General features: G+C 40.2%; 1 protein-coding gene across 2 annotated transcripts in view; it reads left to right on the forward strand.

Annotated features, from left to right (window-relative positions):
• mtor (mechanistic target of rapamycin kinase) overlaps nt 1-17830 on the forward strand; it is a 317851-nt gene that overhangs the window by 283661 nt on the left and 16360 nt on the right. For both annotated transcript variants that reach the window (XM_051670135.1, XM_051670136.1), the window contains exons 47-49: nt 4913-5048; nt 15385-15532; nt 15710-15832. In XM_051670135.1, the coding sequence (XP_051526095.1) occupies nt 4913-5048; nt 15385-15532; nt 15710-15832 (407 nt within the window). The remainder of the gene's footprint in view (nt 1-4912; nt 5049-15384; nt 15533-15709; nt 15833-17830) is intronic.

Consider the following 17830-nt stretch of genomic DNA (forward strand, 5'->3'; position numbering starts at 1 on the left):
TTCCCTGTACACACATGACTGTGTGGCAACACACAGCTCCAGTTCCAACAAGTTTGCTGATGATATGACGGTGGTATGTCTGATCACTGACAATGATGAATCAGCCTACAGAGAGGAGGTGCACACTCTGACACGCTGGTGTCAGGAGCACAACCTCTCCCTCAATGTCAGTAAGACCAAGGAGCTTGTGGTGGACTTCAGGAGAAAAGACAGAGAACACAGCCCCATCACCATCAATGGAGCACTGGTGGAGAGAGTCAGCAGCTTCAAGTTCCTCGGTGTCCAAATCACAGAGGAACTCACATTGTCTGTCCACACTGAGGCCATTGTGAAGAAGGCTCACCAGCGCCTCTTCTTCCTGAGACGGCTGTGGATTTTTATTAATACTTTATTAATCTTATTAATCTCACACTGGACTGTCATAAATTATATTCTCTCTTAACAACACCCTGGCAACTGACTATCAACCGACAACCTGAATGTCAATACAGCAAAATACAACCTACTGTATATTTTATATATACTATTTTTATTGTATACTGTGTATTCTATATTGTGTGTATTGTATACTGTACATTGTATATTATTATTTGTATATTGTGTTGCGAGTAATTATGTGTATATTAGTTTCGTAAATTGTGTAAATCTGATGTTTATTGTAGATTGGTGTATGTCTCATCACTTTCATGACCGCTATGTTGCTTGGAACTGCACCCAAGACTTTCACTCACTGTTGTGTTGCACTTTTGTATATGGTTGAGTGACAATAAAGTGATTTGATTTTGATTTGATTTATCACAGTAAATTTTTGGAACTGCACTTCATGTTGCCTTTTTTTTTTTTTTTTTTTTTTTTTTTTCTAACCGGTAACTTTTTGGAAAAGAGGCTGCAGAATTTCTGAACCGGAACGGAAAAATAAAGTTTTTGCTCAGAACGAACCAAAATGAAAAACATTTAATTTTTAGTTCCTGCTGCCAAGAACTGCCCACTTACCAACACTGACCAACATGTGAAATGTCTAGAGGTAAGTAAATCTGAAATCTGACATAACTCTGGAAAATGGCAGAATGTGCAGTTGTGCTTGAATATGTAAGTGTCCCAAGCAAAGTTTTGGGACCAATTTTTACTCAAAATGTGCTTATTGCAGCAGCTTTGGAAAAAATCTTTACCCCCTAACTATGGTGGCCTAGAAGTGCAAAACAAAAATCTGAAAACCCAATGGCAAATCCAAAAACAAAATAACAATTCAGAGACGCAACAACAAATCAGAAGAAAAAAAAATCAGAAAACACATCAATTCCATCAAAAAGGAAAGGGTAGGTACTATAGCTTCTCACCTTTGGCTGCGTAGACTGTCTACCTGCACAATTATTTTAAAACTAAATGGAAGCCATGCCAAAAGCTCACTGATGCATCGAATGGTTTGGTTTCTCACTCAGTGAAACAGTAACAGGATACTTTAGAACACAGAGAGCAACAAGAGCAAGCGAGATGATGTTACTTTTGGATACAATGTTTGCCAATGGGCTGTAAGGCTGTGCTTATATGTCTGGAGCATCCAAGCGTTAGTTCAGCTGACTTGCACTTTCTAACATAATAAACACTGTTATTAAAATATATACAGTTGAAGTCAGAAGTTTACATACACTTAGGTTGAAGTCATTAAAACTATTTTTTTTAACCACTCCACAGATTTAATATTAGCAAACTATAGTTTTGGCAAGTCGTTTAGGACATCTACTTTGTGCATGACACAAGTAATTTTTCCAACAATTGTTTACAGACAGATTGTTTCACTTTAACTGACTATATCACAATTCCAGTGGGTCAGAACTTAACATACACTAAGTTAACTGTGCCTTTAAGCAGCTTGGAAAATTCCAGAAAATGACGTCAAGCCTTTAGGCAATTAGCCAATTGGCTTCTTATAGGAGGTGTACTGAATTGGAAGTGTACCTGTGGATGAATTTTAAGGCCTACCTTCAAACTCAGTGCCTCTTGGCTTGACATCATGGGAAAATCAAAAGAAATCAGCCAAAACCTCAGAAAAAAAAAATTGTTGACCTCCACAAGTCTGGTTCATCCTTGGGAGCAATTTCCAAACGCCTGAAGGTACCAAGTTCATCTGTACAAACAGTAGTACACAAGTATAAACACCATGGGACCACGCAGCCATCATACCACTCAGGAAGGAGACGTATTCTGTGATGAATCCTAGAGATGAATGTAGTTTGGTGCGAAAAGTGCAAATCAATCCCAGAATAACAGTAGAGGAGCTTGTGAAGATGCTGGAGGAAACAAGTATCTATATCCACAATAAAACGAGTCCTATATCAACATAACCTGAAAGGCTACTCGGCAAGGAACAAGCCAATGCTCCAAAACCACCATAAAAAGCCAGACTACAGTTTGTAAGTGCACATGGGGACAAAGAACTTACTTTTTGGAGAAATGTCCTCTGGTCTGATTAAAAAAAATGGAACTTTTTGGCCATAATGACCATTGTCATGTTTGGAGGAAAAAGGTGAGGCTTTTAAGCTGCAGAACACCATCCCAACCGTGAAGCATGGGGGTGGCAGCATCATGTTGTGGAGGTGATTTGCTGCAGGAGGGACTGGTACACTTCACAAAATAGATGGCATCATGAGGGAGGAAAATTGTGGAAATATTGAAGCAACATCTCAAGACCTCAGCCAGGAAGCTAAAGCTCGGTCACAAATGGGTCTTCCAAATGGACAATGACCTCAAGCATACCTCCAAAGTTGTGGCAAAATGGCTTAAGGACAACAAAGTCAAGGTACTGGAGTGGCCATCACAAAGCCCTGACCTCAATCCAATAGAAAATTTGTGGGCAGAACTGAAAAAGCGTGTGCGAACAAGGAGGCCTACAAACCTGATTCAGCTGCACCAGTTCTGTCAGGAGGAATGGACCAAAATTCCAGCAACTAATTGTGAGAAGCTTGTGGAAGGCTACCCAAAATGTTTGATCCAAGTTAAACTATTTGAAGGTAATGCTACTATATACTAACAAAGTGTATGTAAACATCTGACCCACTGGGAATGTGATGAAAGAAATAAAAGCTGAAATAAATAATTCTCGCTACTATTATTCCTTCATTTCACCTTCTAACTGACCCTAAGACAGGGAATGTTTTTTATGATTAAATGTCAGGAATTGTGAAAAACTGAGTTTAAATGTATTTGGCTAAGGTATATGTAAACTTCTGACTTCAACTGTAAATATATATTTTTACATTCTAAAGGTTGTTTACTACAAATGATGTTTTGCCAGCATGTCCAATTATTTAAATAGTATAACATTTTTGAAAAAGAAAATCCCTTAAATTCACCAAGATATTAATTTCATGTTGTAAATGTTGTAGTAGGTTGCCATTGGGGTGATTGACTGACTTGATAATTTATTTTTATTTTTTTCACTAAGATATTTTTTTTAAAAATAATTCAGTTTCACCTTTATAATGTAAAAACAACACTGAAAATGACCTGACTCCCCAAAAATGTGTAAAGCCAGCCAAATCATAGCTTACATATTGTAATGCTCTTGCGATTTTTCTTTAAAAGTGTGTTTTCCAATAACAAATCTTATGCAAAATTCTAGAGTGAATATAAATATATTTTATAAAAAAACAAAATTAAAAATAAATATAATAATATATATATAAATTAGTTTTCTGTTCTGCTCTGAAATATTTAATTGGCTTGATATTGCTCTTGTGTAGAGTCAAACTTTGTTACAAGCTTTCTTAATTGTGTGCGAATCGTTCTTTTCAGTCGGTTCTTTTCATTGAATCAGTTGCACTGTATCGGTTTGAATGATTCATTAGCCAATCTTTCTGAATTTGAAACATTTTTAAGTTTGGTAACCCTGTAAAAATGGCAAACAATCTCGAATAATTGCTCAGCACCAACCAATTAGGTTTAAGATACCTTCAGAGCATCAGTCCATCATAATAGATTTCTTTATATGAGGCCAAAAAAATAAACGACAAAGGACCAGTTTGCGGTGGCTGACATAATATCAGTCTGCTAACCTCATATAACTACAAACCCTCTTTCTTTCTTAGCATTCTCCTTCTGTTCATGATGTGTGCTGTGCTGGTGTAGCGTTTACCAGCCAATGTGAACAGACTCATTGTCTATCTGTGTCCACAGGGAGCCAGAACTTAGTTTAATAATGTATCAGTTCTGTTACAAATGTCCCTGTCCCTGTTTCCATATCAGAAAATGTCAAGCAGTCTTTATGCAGAGATCATTAGTCGAGTTTTTATACATTTCAGTAGCTGGACAGTAAATTATTACTTTTTTTTTTTTTGTAATTCCTATGGGCAGCTGTTTTAGTTAAATATGCATTGCAGTGAACTGCGTAGGCTTCTTTTTAATTAGAAATTGTATTACAATCTGGAGTAAATCCGTCAGGCTTTACTCTATATAGCACAAGTAAGCATCGCTATTATTTTTACTCATAATTGAGCAATTGAATAAACCCCTAACCTTAAGTATTAAACTTCAGCGTCCCGTAACTCGCTCCACACTGTTTGGCAACAGACATGAATGACACCTCAAATCATACAGCTTGTTGAGGAGAAATTTGCTATTGGGTTATTCTGTGTCAAATCAACCAATTTTCGATTTTGCTGAAATAAACAATGATTGTAATTTTGACCCCCCTCAACAAAATAATGGACTACTCAGTAAATATTGGGGATCCCAAGTTGAGTTGACACAAAATGACCCTATTACATTTCTGGCAGTGTACACAGTGCAAGAGATCAGACTTATCATTTCACCTGGTGGATGAGAAAATGGGTGAGAAAATCCCTTAGACCTACCTGTACATAAATCTCTAGGGACAGAATATAGTTCATGTTCTCTTCTCTTCCACCCCCTGCAGGCAGCAACGGTCACGAGTTCATGTTCCTCCTGAAGGGTCATGAGGATCTACGGCAAGACGAGAGGGTCATGCAGCTGTTTGGCTTAGTGAACACCTTGCTGGCCAATGACCCCGCTTCCTTACGCAAGAACCTGAGGTAAACATCTTGTCATGGAAATTCTCCACCTGGAATTCACATGAGTGAGTGGTGTTCCAAACACACAGGACACAGTGCAGTCTTTTCTCAGCTTTATTTGTTCTCATGGCCGGGGAAGAAGCTTCAGTGTCTTCCAACCCCCTTACACTTGTGTCAGGCTTATATTGGATGTGCTTACGTACACTGGAACATATAGTTCCTTATTCTTTGAGTAAACAAGTTCTTAGAATAAGGCATTTCACAATACCACCCCTCCCCTGAGATTTGACCACAGCAGAATTTTGTTGAAAACAGGAAGGGAGGTATTATCTTTTTACTTAAAGGCAGATGGGTGACTTGAAAAACAGGATGGACATATAGAGCTGCTCTTATATTGCAGTTTCTAGCTCAAAGTTAATTATACTAGCTATTATAATTTCTTTCACACTTCCCCCCTTTGATTAATTTTGTTAATCACAATCAGATAGCATTTGCTGTTTTTTTGCTAACATATTTTGAACAAGCATGGGGGTTTGTTTCATTTTATATCATCATGAGTAAATAAATTCTCACCCTTCTTCATGCATGCCTCATGTACAAGCGGTTCGCTCTAACATTCTTCACCAGGGTAGAGACGCTGGACTCACTGATATTCCAACCCCTCAACTCTGGACTAGCTCCCCACATGGAACATTCAGCATTGCACCACTCTTCTAAGTCATACACTGTTTTCACTCCATTCCTCTGAGAATAGCGGTTGCCATTCTTCTTCCTTTCCATCATCCTCATTGTTTACCTGTTGGTATTTTATCAGAGAAAACTGTCCAGCTACTATTCCACAAATGCATCCCTAATTTTCTCTAGGGCTGTTATCACATTGGTGATATTATCTAAATTGTCTGGTATCAGAGTTAAACACACATCTCCTGTGAGGTTCAGTGTTACACACAATCCTCTGGTTCTGGCCATAAAGTAATCTAACGCCATTTCATGCTTGAGCAGAGTGAGTCAATAGGACTTATTGTTGTCTTTCAGAAAGCGGAATCCTTTTATAGTTTCATTAGCGAATCCTGCCATAGTGTAGGTGATATTATCCATGTGGTTCGCAAGGAATGTTACTCCATACCACGGAAAAATCCATAATCCCCATTTTTCCACTAAAGATATTTGTCAATGGAATGACTATATATATACAGTGCATCCGGAAAGTATTCACAGCGCTTCACTTTTTCCACATTTTGTTATGTTACAGCCTTATTCCAAAATGGATTAAATTCATTATTTTCCTCAAAATTCTACAAACAATACCCCATAATGACAACGTGAAAGAAGTTTCTTTGAAATCTTTGCAAATTTATTAAAAATAACAAACGAAAAAAATCACATGTACATAAGTATTCACAGCCTTTGCCATGACAATCAAAATTGAGCTCAGGTGCATGCTGTTTCCACTGATCATCCTTGAGATGTTTCTACAATTTGATTGGAGCCCACCTGTGGTAAATTCAGTTGATTGGACATGATTTGGAAAGGCACACACCTGTTTATATAAGGTCCCACAGTTAACAGTGCATGTCAGAGCACAAACCAAGCCATGAAGTCCAAGGAATTGTCTGTAGACCTCGAGACAGGATTGTATCGAGACACAGATCTGGGGAAGGGTACAGAAAAATTTCTGCAGCATTGAAGGTCCCAGTGAGCACAGTGGCATCCATCATCCGTAAATGGAAGAAGTTTGGAACCACCAGGACTCTTCCTAGAGCTGGCCGCCTAGCCAAACTGAGCGATCGGGGGTGAAGGGCCTTAGTCAGGGAGGTGACCAAGAACCCGATGGTCACTCTGACAGAGCTCCAGCATTTCTCTGTGGAGAGAAGAGAACCTTCCAGAAGAACAACCATCTCTGCAGCACTCCACCAATCAGGCCTGTATGGTAGAGTGGCCAGACGGAAGCCACTCCTCAGTAAAAGGCACATGACAGCCTGCCTGGAGTTTGCCAAAAGGCACCTGAAGGACTCTCAGACCATGAGAAACAAAGATTGAACTATTTGGCCTGAATGGCAAGCGTCATGTCTGGAGGAAACCAGGCACCGCTCATCACCTGGCCAATACCATCCCTACAGTGAAGCATGGTGGTGGCAGCATCATGCTGTGGGGATGTTTTTCAGCGGCAGGAACTGGGAGACTAGTCAGGATCGAGGGAAAGATGAATGCAGCAATGTACAGAGACATCCTTGATGAAAACCTACTCCAGAGCGCTCTGGACCTCAGACTGGGGCAAAGGTTCATCTTCCAACAGGACAATGACCCTAAGCACACAGCCAAGATAACAAAGGAGTGGCTCCGGGACAACTCTGTGAATGTCCTTGAGTGGCCCAGCCAGAGCCCAGACTTGAACCCGATTGAACATCTCTGGAGAGATCCGAAAATGGCTGTGCACCGACGCTCCCCATCCAACCTGATGGAGCTTGAGAGGTCCTGCAAAGAAGAATGGGAGAAACTGCCCCAAAATAGGTGTGCCAAGCTTGTAGCATCATACTCAAAAAGATTTGAGGCTGTAATTGGTGCCAAAGGTGCTTCAACAAAGTATTGAGCAAAGGCTGTGAATACTTATGTACATGTGATTTTATTTTTTTTTTGTTGTTATTTTTTTAAATACATTTGCAGAGATTTCAAACAAACTACTTTCACATTGTCATTATGGGGTATTGTTTGTAGAATTTTGAGGAAAATAATGAATTCAATCAATTTTGGAATAAGGCTGTAACATAACAAAATGTGGAAAAAGTGAAGCGCTGTGAAAACTTTCCGGATGCACTGTATATATATATATATATATATATATATATATATATATATATATATAATTTATTATTTTTTTTTCAAATTGGGCCATGGCTCGCTTTAACCTATTCTGTTTAACTCTTTCGCCCCTCAGCATCTTTATATTGTGTAGTTTCAATTTTATCAAATACCACTCCAATCAGTTTGTAGCCTATCGAATGTTTGATTTCCACACTGCCAGTAATTGGAGTACATAAACCCTATCCCTAGGTTCACATTGTTTCTGAGACTATTGTTTACCACGATTGTTTTGCTACCAATTGTCATAGTTATGTATATTCTTATCCATGTTGCTAGTTATAGCCATTGACACCCCACCTTTATAATGGGATAGGCTCATTATACCTGTTAAATACTCTCAGCAGGTAGACATCCCCACAAATTGCCCTGGTCCACTATTACAGACACATCTCAGATGTTCTGACTTTTTTAATCCCAGTCAGTCTTTCTATTGATGTAACGTTCTCTGCCTTCTCTATGGGTTGCAGGTTAAAACTGTCATTACAGAGCATTAGCCAACATTCAGTGGTTTTATTGTATGTGGCATCCAAGAATGCTTTGGCCACCCTTCTGCACCCCTCCTTAGTCTTCACCCCATTGGATGTGGTGTTAATGTGTTTCACAAACTCTATTGCTTCTCTTGTTCAATTACTGGGGACTACTGTCAGATTGAATAGTGGGTTCCAGCTGCCCAGCGACTACAATTTTGCTAATATTGGCCCTGTTCCTGGCACCCCTTTACACAAATAATCTAGGAAGCCCCACCAAGAGTTTTGTTTCCTAGAATCTTCAATTATCATTTCGTCTGCGTGAAAATCCCACGGCTTCCATTCTGTGCCTGCCATAACCCTTCGCGTTTCTGAGTGCCTTTTTGCCACCTTGTCATCCTCCAATTCTGGTGTATTATACAATATAAGCACAGGCAAGGTGATTAATATTATCAATACACATCCCCACCACTTAGTTCCACTTCCTCCTTGACCTAGCTTCCTCACACATCCTGCCATTCTATGATTCAGGAGATTTACTCATAGGTATTAAGTAAATTCAACTGCCATATGTTTTCAGATAAAAGGAGAGCTAGCCACTCAAATCATCTATTGAATTTTACACCAAGATCACTTTTATACCATTTCTTAAAACATACTTGATTACTTGTTCATCAGTTCAATTCAGTTGATATATCAGGGTAGAATACCTCCAAGAAATGAGCGGGTGGCTTATCAGAGGGGCAGTCAGTGCCCCCCCCCCCGTCCAACACTGGCCCAACAACTTATGACCAATCAGTTAAGAAGGGGAACCATATACAAGTCTGGGTCACACTTTGGACAGTTCTGTGTGCGTCCGAAAAGTTTACACCATCACGTCCTTGGTGGGTTTCTTCTTTTCTGTTGTGGTTGGATCCTTGTGTTCTCGCATCTGATCTTCATCCTACTCCCAATCTTTGGGCCCCCTCAATTTTCCTGACCCTCATTGTTCCCCCTAAGGGACTCTTCTGCCTCTGTCAAAGTTAGAGGCACACCTAGTGTGAGCTGCGATCCCTTGGCCCTGCTGCCAAGCACTGAGGTGCTCGCTGATCCTTCTTTATCCCACTCCTCCGGGCTCAACGGGGCCTTCCTGCAGTGGCTGCCGTGGATCCAGGTAGCCTTTTCCACAATTTTTACCACCGAGTTGGTCACCAGCAGCACCTGGTAGAGCCCGGTCCACCTAGGCTTCCTTCAGTTTCTCCTTTTCCAGTCCTTCACCACCACCCAATCTCCTGATCTCAGAGAATGCAGTGTTCCCTGTAATGGAGTAGGCAAGGCTTCTTTCACCTGTGTGTTAATAGACTTTAGAGAGTTGGAGAGACTCATGCAGTAATTTAACACTGCATCATCAAACTCTTCCTCCCTCAGGGGCTGTAGTTTCCCTGGCCTCTCCATACCTGTTTGCATTGGCCTTCCCATTATTACTTCAAAGGGGAAGAGGCCTGTTTTGGGTTTGCCCCTCCCTCTCATGCTCAACAGCACCAAGGGCAGAGATTTTACCCAGTTCAGACCGGTTTCTCCACAAACTTTAGCTAGCTTGTTTTTAATTGTGCTATTTTCTCTTTCAACTGCTCGTCCACTTTGGGGATGGTAGGCACAATGTGTTTTTAGATTTATCCCCAAATAGTTGGCCATCTAACTTATTACATTATTTACAAAGTGTGGCCCATTATCACTCATCAGTTTCCGGGGAATTCCCCATCTCGGTATGATTTCCCTCAGTAACACTTTCGCCAAAACTGCGGCATCTGCTTTTGTCGTGGGAAACACTTCAACCCACTTAGAAAACATCAACAATCACCAAACAATATCATTTTCCCTCACATGGGGAGAGTTCAATAAAATCCATCATTAAATGATCAAAGGGGGCATCAGGGGAGGGGTGGCTGGAGTGCTGCATCGCTTGCCCCTTGCCAACATTGTATCTTAGGCACACTAAACATTTTCCAGAATAATTTGAGAAGTCTTGTGTATACCAATATCTATTCGCAGTCTCTACATCTCCTCTTTTGACACATGGTCCCACCCGTGTGTCAGTCTAGCTAGATATAGAAATAAACATTTAGGCAAACACGAGTTACCATTAAGTCCATACCACACATTGTTTACATATGTACAACCAGAGTTTTTCCATTGTTTACGCTCTTGTGCAGGAGTGTTTTTCTGCTACAGCTTTCAAGCAGTGTGGGAGGCCAAGCGGCCACTCAATCTAATTTGGAGGAAAAATATGCTAATCATGAATCCCCCTTTTTCACATACAGTCTGAGTGAAAGGCTTAGTTGCATCGGGTAGACCCAGGTTAGGTGCTGCAGTCAGGGCTTGCTAAGCGTCGCAAAACTACTCAGTCCTTCGTCCGTCCATGCCAGTTTGTCATTCGGTCGCAGACCATGGTCATGTGTCATGCTCTGCAGAGACTGTGCTATCTGTGCATAATCAGAGATCCCCTGTCTACAGTAGCCTGTCATGCCCAGGAAAGCCATCATTTGTTTTTTAGTAATTGGTTTCGGTATTTTTAGGATGACTTGTATTCTGTCATCTGACAGCCGCTTACCATGTTTAGAAATTAAATGGCTCAGGAAGGTTACTTACTGTTTTACCAACTGCAATTTAGAGACTGACTTTATGGCCTTGTGCTTCCAAATATTGTAGCAGTGCCACGGTGTCAGTCTCACAGGCCTGTTCATTTTTTCAGCAAAGCAGCAAATCATCAACATACTGAATTAGCGTGCTTCCGCATGGCAGGTCAAATCCCTCTAAATTCTCATGTAGGGCCACAGAAAATACTGTGGTCTTATCCATCACTTCCCCAATATAGGTTGGTTCCTACTAATAAAGTGCTGTCGTATCCCTGCCTGAACCAATCTGTCTCAAAATCCAGGTCTGGGCCCGGCGTGCACTTGACATAGAATGCAGGTCTGCTGGATACATGAAGTTGGTTTCCCTCTCGGTGACCAATTTGTGAGCCAATTGAATTAGAGTGTGGGAAATCGACCTGGGGCCATCTAATCTGAGGTCCCATGAATACTTGGGTGGGTCTGGAGAGGACAACACTCCCTGAAAGGGTTTGGAACCCGTTCAATTTTGAGTCCTTGATCTAAGCAGAATGTTACTATGCCTAACTCACACATTAAATCCATAGCCATTAAATTCACTGGGCAGCATGATGAGAACAGAAATGAGTGTTTTCTGCCTTGGTTTCCTGTTTCACTATCTGTCACAGACAGTGGAGTTGTAAATTTCTCTGTCATCATTTTACCACCTGCCCCCTATAGTATTTATACTCTGTCCACTCAATTTTAGGCTCTCTGGTCATTCATTTGCCTTTAACACTGATTGAGTAGCTCCTGAGTGTACTAAAAAGCTATTTCTTTTCCTGCCAAATCAAATCAAATCAAATCACTTTATTGTCACACAGCCATATACACAAGTGCAATGGTGTGTGAAATTCTTGGGTGCAGTTCCGATCAACATAGCAGTCGTGACAGTGATGAGACATATACCAATTTACAATAACATCAAATTAACACAACAATTTAAACATCTGTTATACACATAATTACACTCAACAGTATACAAATAATAGCATACACTGTACAGTATACAATACGCACTATATAGATATACATTATTCAATAAAAATAAAAAATAAAAATATATAAAAAAGTATATATATATAGAATGTACAGCATTGTACTGTATTGTACTGTATTGCCACTATTAATTTTATTACTGGCAACATTTCGGAAGGAAATATTTCTTGCATCATAATCATAATTTCTGTCTGGTTTATGATGTTTATTTACTGGTGTATCTACATGTGTGTGTGCGTGTGTGGTTTTTGCTCACCCTCATCTAGTTCCCCTCCTGCCTCCGCCGTTAGTCAATATCTGTCTCTACCACGGCCCCTCCCTTGTCCTCCCCCTGGATTTGTCACTGTCACCACCCCCACTGGTTATGTACTCCATTCCTCCCCACTTTCCTCTGGTGCCAGTTCAGGATAGTCTTTGACCCAATGTCTCAACAAGCCACATCGAAAACATCCATCTTGATGGGGATTAAATTGTGCACATGTCCAATCTCCATGCTTATCACATCATTTTAGCACATGCTCCGTACTCATTTCTTTTATCTTTACTATTGTTTTTACCCATTCTTATCAGCTATTTCAGCTTTAATTTAAACAACCAGTAATCACATACCCCACACAACCTGTAATATAATTATAATTTCAGTCTCTGCGGTCCCGGACCACAACTCAAGTTTTATTGTCCCAGACATTCACTTGATGAATGTGTCCCGGACTATCATTGGTAGCTCGTCAGCTCACATGAGTTTTTCTTTTCCTTATTGCTGGAGTGTGTCCCCACTCGTGTCAGAATTATTTTGTCTCCACTTGATTCTGTATCAGGAACCCCAGGACCTACACGTTACAGGCATCAGTCCCTACAAACCCCTTCGACTACGTCGGGGTGTGGCTCTGACTCAGGGACCTAGTCCCTGTCTGCGCAGCTTTACCTGTCACTATAGATTAGGTTGAACCTGAGTTAGGCATCCCGGGCGAGCCCCCAAGTTGTCATGGAAATTCTCCACCTGGAATTCACACGAGTGAGCAGTGTTCCAAACACAACGGCAGGGGAAGAAGCTTCAATGTCTTCCAGCCCCCTTACAATTGTGTCAGGCTTATATTGGATGTACTTACATTAGCTGGAACATATAGTTCCTAATTATTTGAGTAAACATGTTCTTAGAATAGGTAATTTCGCAATACCACAGCAGAATTTTTGTTGAAACCGGAAGGGAGGTATTATCTTTTTATTTGCAGATGGGTGACTTGAAAAACAGGATGAACATATAGAGCTGCTCTTATACTGCAATTTCTAACTCAAAGTTAATCATACATAAATCATAATGTTTTAATACACCTAACTATTATAATTTATTTCACAATCTCGCATTCACACATCTAAACTTATCACACAGTTTAATTCTACAAAGCAAATCATATTAGGCAATTGGACTGTGCAATACTGCTAAAAATAAATATCTTTATTACACAACTCTCTGAAATCCTTTATTCTGATTGGTGAACAGCAGCATTTCGTGGTCAAATATTTCTGAATAATGACCCGTGTCCATAGCAACAATGCATAACTGACTGCTCATCCGAGAGCAATTATTTTGCAAGTAGCCTTGTAATAAGTAGGATAAAGTTAGGCTGTACATTATCCCTTACATTGTTTTGAGCCTTTTGACAATATTAAATAATTATCTCAGTTATATGTATTTCCTTAAAAAAATGTCTCTAAATGTTTTTGTTTTTTTTAGGGGCCAAGCACCGAAGGTGCGTAGGCACCTATTGGATCAGTTAGTTTTCTTATTATTAGGGGCCAAGCACCAAAGGTGTGTAGGCACCTATTGTATCCATTAGTTTTCTTATTATTATTAGGGGCCAAGCATAGGTTTTAGAATTTTACGAAAAACTTACTTTTTCGAACTCCTCCTAGACCGTTTGTCCGATTTGCTTGAAATTTGTCATGTATCATCTAGGGACAGTGCTGACAAAAAACGTTATCAAAAGCTTTTTGATAGACCGTTCACGAATAACGAAATTGATGGTAAGTCGCCAAAAAAGCATCTGAGGCTGTATCTCTGCAATGCTTTGCCGTGTTTTCATAAAACTTTGTGTGTCATAATAACCACACCCTGACCTCATCAAATACATTTGGTGACAGCACCACCTACTGGTCAAACGTTATAATGGATTATATTTAAATTTTAGCAGTTTAAATTATATTTTAGTCATAATCATTTATAAGTCATAATCACTGATGTCCATTGACACTTCTGTACATGCCGTTGATGTGCTTGGTGTGCTTGGCCCTGGTAATTGCTGCTTTCAGCTATATTTTTGTTTGTTTGTTTTTTTTCAATCAAATGAACCATCATTTAAACCTAACAGCTATTGTTGCCTTGTAAATTTTTAATATTTAATGCAAGCAAAATAAACTTTTTTTTTGTCACATGACAACAGAATTGCAGCCTACATGTTGGTTACATCACCTGACTTTGATTTGGAGAACAAAAGATTTTCAAATGATATTTAAATTTGAACATAACATGTTTCACAGGGTCAGGATATTTTTTTAAAAGAAATGACAATTAAAGAATATTCATTATAACATTTCTCTTTTTTCAAGAATTTCAGCTTTTAAAGAGACTTTGACTTTATTTTATTTGTCTCCAGATGGTTACATCACATGATTTTTTTGTTTATTTAAGCCTTAGAAAAAATGTCAAAATGATTTTAAACTCATAAAATGAAAACATGTTCATAGTAGAGGTGTAGTCAAGTAATTGTGTTTTGTGCGAATTGCATTTTATTAATATTTTTGAATAATTTAATTGATCTGGACAATAAAGTAGCATCATGTCATTGGCCAAAATAAAAAAAATAGTCGAGGCATGTTTTCCACATCGTTTTTTCACTAAATGAACACATGGAAGAATGTTATTTAATCATTTTCACTGACTGTTTATGCACCAATATAACAATAAACAGCAATATTTACATGTATATATTTTCTTGTATGATAAATGCCGTGTTCAGTAGACTTAGTTAAATCAAATTTTAGAATTGATTCATTTGAACCTTACAATTTGAAATGAGTTACGTAAATCAATCAAACTTGGCAACTGTAACATTGTTTTTGATACTGACATTTAAATCAGTCACATAACACACTCATACTCACAAGTGGCGAGACAAGGAATCACAAAACTAATGACAGTTTTTTTTTAGGAAATTTAAAGCCCTAATAAAAGCGCATTAATATCAATGATGTTGTTTACTTTTATATTGCTGATAAAGTCATCAGTAATATATCATGAATACTGAACATGTCGTTCAGCTCTGCAGGCATAAATGTGTTTTAACATCTTGATATTTTAATGTCTTTAGCTCAAGGTTTTGTTGCTTTTCTGTGTGACAGTATTCAGCGCTATGCAGTGATCCCGCTCTCCACTAATTCTGGTCTGATTGGCTGGGTTCCTCACTGTGACACACTGCACGCACTGATTCGAGATTATCGCGAGAAGAAGAAGATCCTGCTCAACATTGAACACCGCATCATGCTCAGGGTAACATACCTCTAATTGAAATTCTGAAACTTGACTGAACAATGAAAAAGGCTGCATTGTGCTGGTGGTGCAGCGAAAAGTGAGTGGCTCGTGGATGCTCTGTACACTGTCCTATTTCAAGCTCTGCTAAATACCACATGCAGTGAAGCTGTTTGTTGTGTCTGTGTGTTTTGTTAGATGGCCCCTGACTACGATCACCTGACTCTGATGGAGAAGGTGGAGGTTTTTGAGCACGCAGTGAACAACACAGCAGGAGATGATCTGGCCAAACTGCTCTGGCTCAAGAGTCCCAGTTCAGAGGTCTGCATTCAATATCTTTCATTCTCGTCAAAAGACTATATTGTGTTGAATATCACAGTCATAGCTGCTGCAATCAAAATCCATTCCAGTCATTTTATTCACTGAATTGAGCTATTACTTCATGAAGTGCTGTAGAATAAAGCTGCACAAATTTATTGGGTGATTTTCACAAAACCTGTTAAAGGAATAGTTTGCCCAAAAACTCTCTCATCATTTACTCACCCTCATGCCATCCTAGATGTGTATGAATTTTCTTTCTTCTGTAGAATACAAACAAATATCTCAGCTCTTTAGGTCCATCAATGCAAATGAATGGTGACCAAAACTTTGAAGCACATAAAGGCAGCATAAAAGTAATCCATAAGTCTCCAGTGGTTTAATCAATGTCTTCTAAAGCGATCCAATCGGTTTTGGATGAGAAAAGTCCAAAATGTAACTCCCTTTCTATGGTACATTTTGACATTATAGTCTCTAGGCGCGATGATGATTTCAAGCTCGATTACACTTCCTAGTGCTTGGCACATACGCAGAGCACTAGATGGCGCTAGGTGTAATCGAGCTTGAAATCATGATCACTAAGGAGACTTCTGATGTCAAGACTTATTGTGAAAATGGAGATATATTTTGGTCTGTTCTCACCCAAAAGCTTTGGGCACTATTTTGTCACCATTCACTTTCATTGAATGGACAAACACACATCATGTCTGTAACACTGGTGCTACAAGAGAGAATAGACTGAAGAGGACGTGATCCAGAAGCAGTGTTTATTGAACTAAAGAATGACAAAGTACAACAAAACAGTAACTAAGCATTACTCACCGACGATACATCCAAGAAAACCAAGACCAGACAAGGAACACAAGAAAATTTACGGCTTAAATTCACATGAAACTAATGATAAACTAGAAACACCTGGGTTAGAGAATGTCAGGAAACATAAGACTATCAAAATAAGAGTCCAAGGACACCACAAAACAAAATAAGATTTCATACAACAAAGTCCCCAAATACATTACCCGAGTGGTGGCCACGGACCCAGATACCACCGCAGATCTGGAGAGGGTAAAGGTGAGGCAACAGGAGATTCTGGCAATGGCGAGGCAACAGGGGACACAGGCAGGGCGTTGCCAGCTGTGGGTGAGACTGACAGGGGAGCGAGGCCAGGCAGGACTCACACCAGACCGACTAGCATGGGGAACTCTCTGGGAACTGGGGAAAGGTCAAGGCGGCCGGGAACTCCGAGGATAAGGCCGAGGGGGCCAGTAAGGAACCCAGAGGGCAAGGCCGAGCCAGCCGGTAGGGGACTCGGAGTGTGAGGACAAGGCAGCCAGGGTCTCAGGCAAGGTCTGGGTGGCTGGGCACTAGGGTACTTTGATGAGGGCGATGGCACTGAAGCTGGAACCTCTGGGACCACCAAATCTGAGGCCACTGAAGTCGGAACCACCAAGGCTGGGACCTCTTTGACCACCGAAGCTGGGACTACCAGGGCCACTGAAGCTGGGACCACCGACGCTGGCACCACTGGAGCTGAGATCTCTGGGATCACCAAAGCTGGGAGCACAGAATTGGAACCTCTAGGACCACTGAGATTAGAAACCTGTGGGCATCAACTGTGGAGAATGGAGCGGACATATCCACCATCACAACCGGCAGCAATGCTCTCCCTCCTCTCCTCCTCCAATTCTTACCACTTGCCACCTCCAGCAAGCGAGCACTAGGTGCTGCCTCTGACGAGAGAGTGCTGGGAGTCAGGGGAGTCTGAGTGTCCTCTATCACACCCACAGTATAGGATGAGCCACTATAGGATGAGCCACTGATGTACAGAGCCATGTCTTTATATAGTACTGTACTGTTGCAAGGGGAGAATGCATCCACCACCTTGCAGACAGCTTTTAATAGGCTCATTAAGACCCCACCTATAAATGTCCTTAAGTTCAAAGTCTCCCCAGTTCACACAGCTAGCAAAAGCACAGAAAAGCTCCATATATTCCTCTATAG

This window comes from Myxocyprinus asiaticus, chromosome 33 (assembly GCF_019703515.2).
Source record: "Myxocyprinus asiaticus isolate MX2 ecotype Aquarium Trade chromosome 33, UBuf_Myxa_2, whole genome shotgun sequence".
Classification (NCBI taxonomy): Eukaryota; Metazoa; Chordata; class Actinopteri; order Cypriniformes; family Catostomidae; genus Myxocyprinus; species Myxocyprinus asiaticus.